Source organism: Belonocnema kinseyi, chromosome 1 (assembly GCF_010883055.1).
Source record: "Belonocnema kinseyi isolate 2016_QV_RU_SX_M_011 chromosome 1, B_treatae_v1, whole genome shotgun sequence".
NCBI lineage: Eukaryota > Metazoa > Arthropoda > Insecta > Hymenoptera > Cynipidae > Belonocnema > Belonocnema kinseyi.
Window position 1 is genome coordinate 12,579,201 of NC_046657.1, and position 4,240 is coordinate 12,583,440.

The 4,240-nt window shown below is 25.8% G+C and overlaps 2 protein-coding genes across 4 annotated transcripts in view; one reads left to right on the top strand and one right to left on the bottom strand.

Annotated features, from left to right (window-relative positions):
* Positions 1-4,240, top strand: part of LOC117166873 (probable cation-transporting ATPase 13A3) — a 52,240-nt gene that overhangs the window by 42,912 nt on the left and 5,088 nt on the right. The window contains exon 18 of the mRNA XM_033351289.1: positions 3,253-4,029. Within this exon, the coding sequence (XP_033207180.1) occupies positions 3,253-4,029 (777 nt within the window). The remainder of the gene's footprint in view (positions 1-3,252; positions 4,030-4,240) is intronic.
* LOC117166880 (testis-expressed protein 10 homolog) overlaps positions 1-4,240 on the bottom strand; it is a 58,829-nt gene that overhangs the window by 28,234 nt on the left and 26,355 nt on the right. The window lies entirely within an intron of this gene.

A 4,240-nucleotide genomic window follows, 5' to 3' on the forward strand; every position in this document is an offset into this window, starting at 1 on the left:
TTTTGTAAAAAAAAATAAAAACATGGTTTTCGATGTATTTTTTCCCGTAGAATTCGATTCTGAAGTCAAAAAAATAAAATTTTTCTTTATTTTTTTTTTATTAAAAAAAAACCATGAAAGAACCGTAAAAAATGAGGTTTTTCGATCAAAACCCCATAAAAAAGTAGCTGGACCCTACTTTTTTATTGCAAATTCGGATTCAGCGTCGAAAAATACATAAGAATATATAGGTCTGGTCAATTGCACAGACACTTGTTTTTTTGTGGGCCTGTGTAATGATTTATACCTAAATACACTTAGTCAAAAATAATAATTTTTTCAAGTTATAAAAATAATTCATAATTTTTGTTAATGATGCATAATTTTAGTTGAAAAATCTACTCTTTTTTTCTTCAAAATTTAACTGTTTTGTTAATAATTTTTTTAATTGAAAATTTAACTATTCCATTATCATTTTAGTTAAAAGTTTTTGTTTTTTTTATAAAAATGTAAAAATTTTGTTCAAAATTCGTTTTTTTTGTTCGAAAATGATTTTATTTTACTAAACATGTCTCTATGCGATTTTTCCTAGAAAATGTATATTTTTAGTAAAAAATTCAATTACTTTTTTAATAATTAATTTTTTTTCAAAAATTCATCATTAAGGTTAAAAATTTAATTATTTTTTGGAAAATACACTTTTTCTTGATTGAAGATCTATTTGGTTAAAAATTCATGTATTTTGTTGAAAAATATAATAATAATTTGTATATATATATTATAACAAAATAATGCCCACACAATACATACATTTTTAATCAAATAGTTGAATTTTGAACCGAAAAAGATCAGTTTCCAGCCAAAAACAGAAAAGTTAAATTTTCAGCTAAAAAATTGATTTTTCACTGTACAAAAAAGAAATAATAATAAGTAGAAAATACCTATCTGGCGCGAAATTTGAATGTAAAACCTCCCTTTTTTGTTTCATAAAAAACCATCAGCTCTATTTCTAGCAATTTAAATGTAATAAAAATCGATAAAATGTAGAGTTCTGAGCCAGTTATAATACTTTAAGAAAGGTAACGAGAATGAGAATATTACCGAGAAATAAATTCTCTGAGAATTTATAAGAATCTCAGAATTTATTTTAATTAATAGAAAATTGCATTTTTTCGTTAACTTTTCGGTTGAAAAATCAACTCTTTTTTTAAAGTTTGTCTTTTTTATTTTAAAGTTTACCTGCTTTCATAAAAATTAAATCTTTATTTAATAAAAATGCAACTGTTTGGTTAAAAATTAAGCTATTATACTATTTTCTTGAAAAATTGACTATTTCGTAGAAAATTTACTTTTTTTTTAAATTTATATTTTGGTGTTGAAAAATGAACTAAAATGTTTTTTAGATGAAAGTTCTACTAATAAAAAAAAATTGTTTTTTATTACAAATTCATCTGTTTAAGTACAGAATTATTCTTTTTGGATAAAAATGCAAATATTTGGTGGAGAATTGAACTATTTTCTTTAAAAGTCGTCCTTTTTGGTTAAAAATTCGTCTTTTTGAATTGAAAATTTAATTTTTTTGGTAAAAAATGCTTAAAGTTAACGAAAAAATGTAATTTTTCATTAATTAAAATAAATTCTTGGATTCTCATAAATTCGCTGAGAATTTATGAGAATCCCAGAATTTATTTTAATTAATAGAAAATTGCATTGTTTCGTTAACTTTTCGGTTAAAAATTCAACTTTTTTTTTGAAAGTTTGTCTTTTTTATTTTAAAGTTTATCTGCTTTAGCAGAAATTAAATCTTTTTTTGATAAAAATGCTACTGTTTGTTAGAGAATTTAACTATATTGTTAAAAATTCATCCTTTTTGGTTGAAGAAATTCGTCTTTTTGGATTGAAAATTCCATTTTTTTCGTAGAAACATAATTTTTTGTTACAAAAATTCAATTTTTGATGTTATTGAGTTAACTGGAATCTCTTTTGGATGAAAAGTCAACTTTTTTTGTAATACAAAATTCTTTTGCTTTAAGATAAATTTAATATTTTTGATAAAAATGCAACTATTTGCTAGAGATTTCAGCAATTTTGTTAAAAAGTCATCCTTTTTCATTAAAAATTCGTGTTTTTGATTGAAAATTGATTTTTTTTGCTAGAAAATTATTTCTTGTTAAAAAATTCATAGTTTGATTGTGAAAAATCGACAAAAAATCTTTTTCAACAGAAAATTCAACTCTTTTTTTTTTAATTTATCTTTTTGATTTAAATCTTCATCTGTCTTCTTTGCTTGACAATTCAACTAATTTGTTTAAAACATTTGGTTGAATCGCTTTATTAAGAATCACTTTTTTTGTTAATGATTTATATTTTAAGTTGAAAAGTTATCTCGTTGTTTAAAAGTTTAATTATCTTGTTATAAATTAATCTTTTTTAATTGAAAATTCAACAACTTGGGTAAAAGTTAAACTACATTGTGAAATTTAACTGTTTAGTGGAAAATACTTCTTTTTTTGTTTAGAATTCAGTTTTCCACAGAAAATTGAACTTTTCCATTTTTTAAGATTGATATTTATTACTTGAAATTTGGCGTTTTTTTTTGTAAAAAAATTATTTTTAAGTTTGAAATTTCCATTTTTTTGCGTAAAACTGCATCAGTTTCGTGGAAAATTAATTTTTTGTTGAACTGTCATATTTTTTGTTTAAAAATTGCATTTTTGTAAAGAATATTTGTCTTTTTATTTAAAGGTTCAATAATTTATATCAAAGTTTATTTATTTTTTGAGTGAAAAATCTTTAGTTGTTGGAAATTCGTCTTTTTGGTTTTAAAATTATTTTCTTTTGTTGTATAAATTTAATTCTTTTTTTATTAAAATATAAACTATGACAATTTTTCGTTAAAAATTTGTCTTTTTAGGTTGAATATTGAACTATTATGTTAAAAATTCAATTCTTTTTTGGAAAATTCCAGTATTTTGTTAAAGAGTTATCTTTTAAAGTAGAAAAAACTTTATTTTATTTGAAATAAATTAATACATTTGAAAATTTTAAATTTGTAGATGAAAAACTGTAATTCCTGAATATGTCTGAGCTAGAAAATAATGTATATTCAACCGCTGATACAACCTGAATAATAAAAATATAGTTAAAAATCATAAATTGTCTTAAATTCTTTTAAATTCTTCAAATTTCTGTCATATTCTCGGTTATAAAATCTGAACTTAAATTCTCGGGAATTTAAGAACTCTAATAAAATGTCAATTAATTTATTTTCAGTGTCGCGAGTCCTTTCACCTCCCGGATACCGGATATAACTTGCGTCCCAACAGTAATTCAACAAGGACGAGCGGCTCTCGTCACTTCCTTCGGAATTTTCAAATTCATGGTGACCTACTCCCTCACCGAATTCCTCTCAGTCATTATACTCTACTCAATCGACTCAAATCTCACAGATTTCCAATTCCTCTTCATCGACATCTGCCTAATCGTCAATTTTGCCTTCTTTTTTGGAAAAACGGAAGCCTACGAGGGACAATTGTCCAAGAAGCCACCAATGACGAGTCTTTTAAGTTTCACTCCTCTATTTTCCCTGACAATTCACATGATTGTGATGACAATTTTTCAAGTCGCTGCTTTTTATGCCGTCCAGAAATTTCCCTGGTTCACTCCCTTCAAAATGCAGGACGCGCTCAATTACACCTGCTACGAAAATTATTCAGTCTTTTGCACTTCCATGTTCCAGTACATAACGATGGCAGTTATTTTCTCGAGGGGTAAACCTTACAGGAAAGCAATCTATACGAATACAACTTTTACCTTTGCTATCGTTTTGATGATCGCTATTGGAATTTACGTGACAATATATCCTGCCGGCTGGATTGTCACTATTTTGCAACTTTATTTGCCGCCCGTTTACGACTGGAGAGGAATGATTTTGGGACTTGCTCTTCTCAATTTTCTCGTTTGCCTGATTATCGAGACATTTGTCGTCGAGTTTTTGATTGAGAAGAAACTTAAGAAGAAGTTTTACCGCCCGGAGAAGTCGAGGAAGAGGTGAGATATTCAATTAAATGTCTATATTTATAAATTTATAAAAGCCCGTTTGTTTTCCAATTTTTTTTTTTGTCTGATTAAATTTTAATAAATGTCAACTGCATTTTTGTTGTTGTACGAGGGTAGTTCAATAAGTCCTTAGAATGACCAACAGATGGCGCGCGAATCGCTCCAAATCATCTGTTTTCAGTCAGCACCACTCCCGACTAGA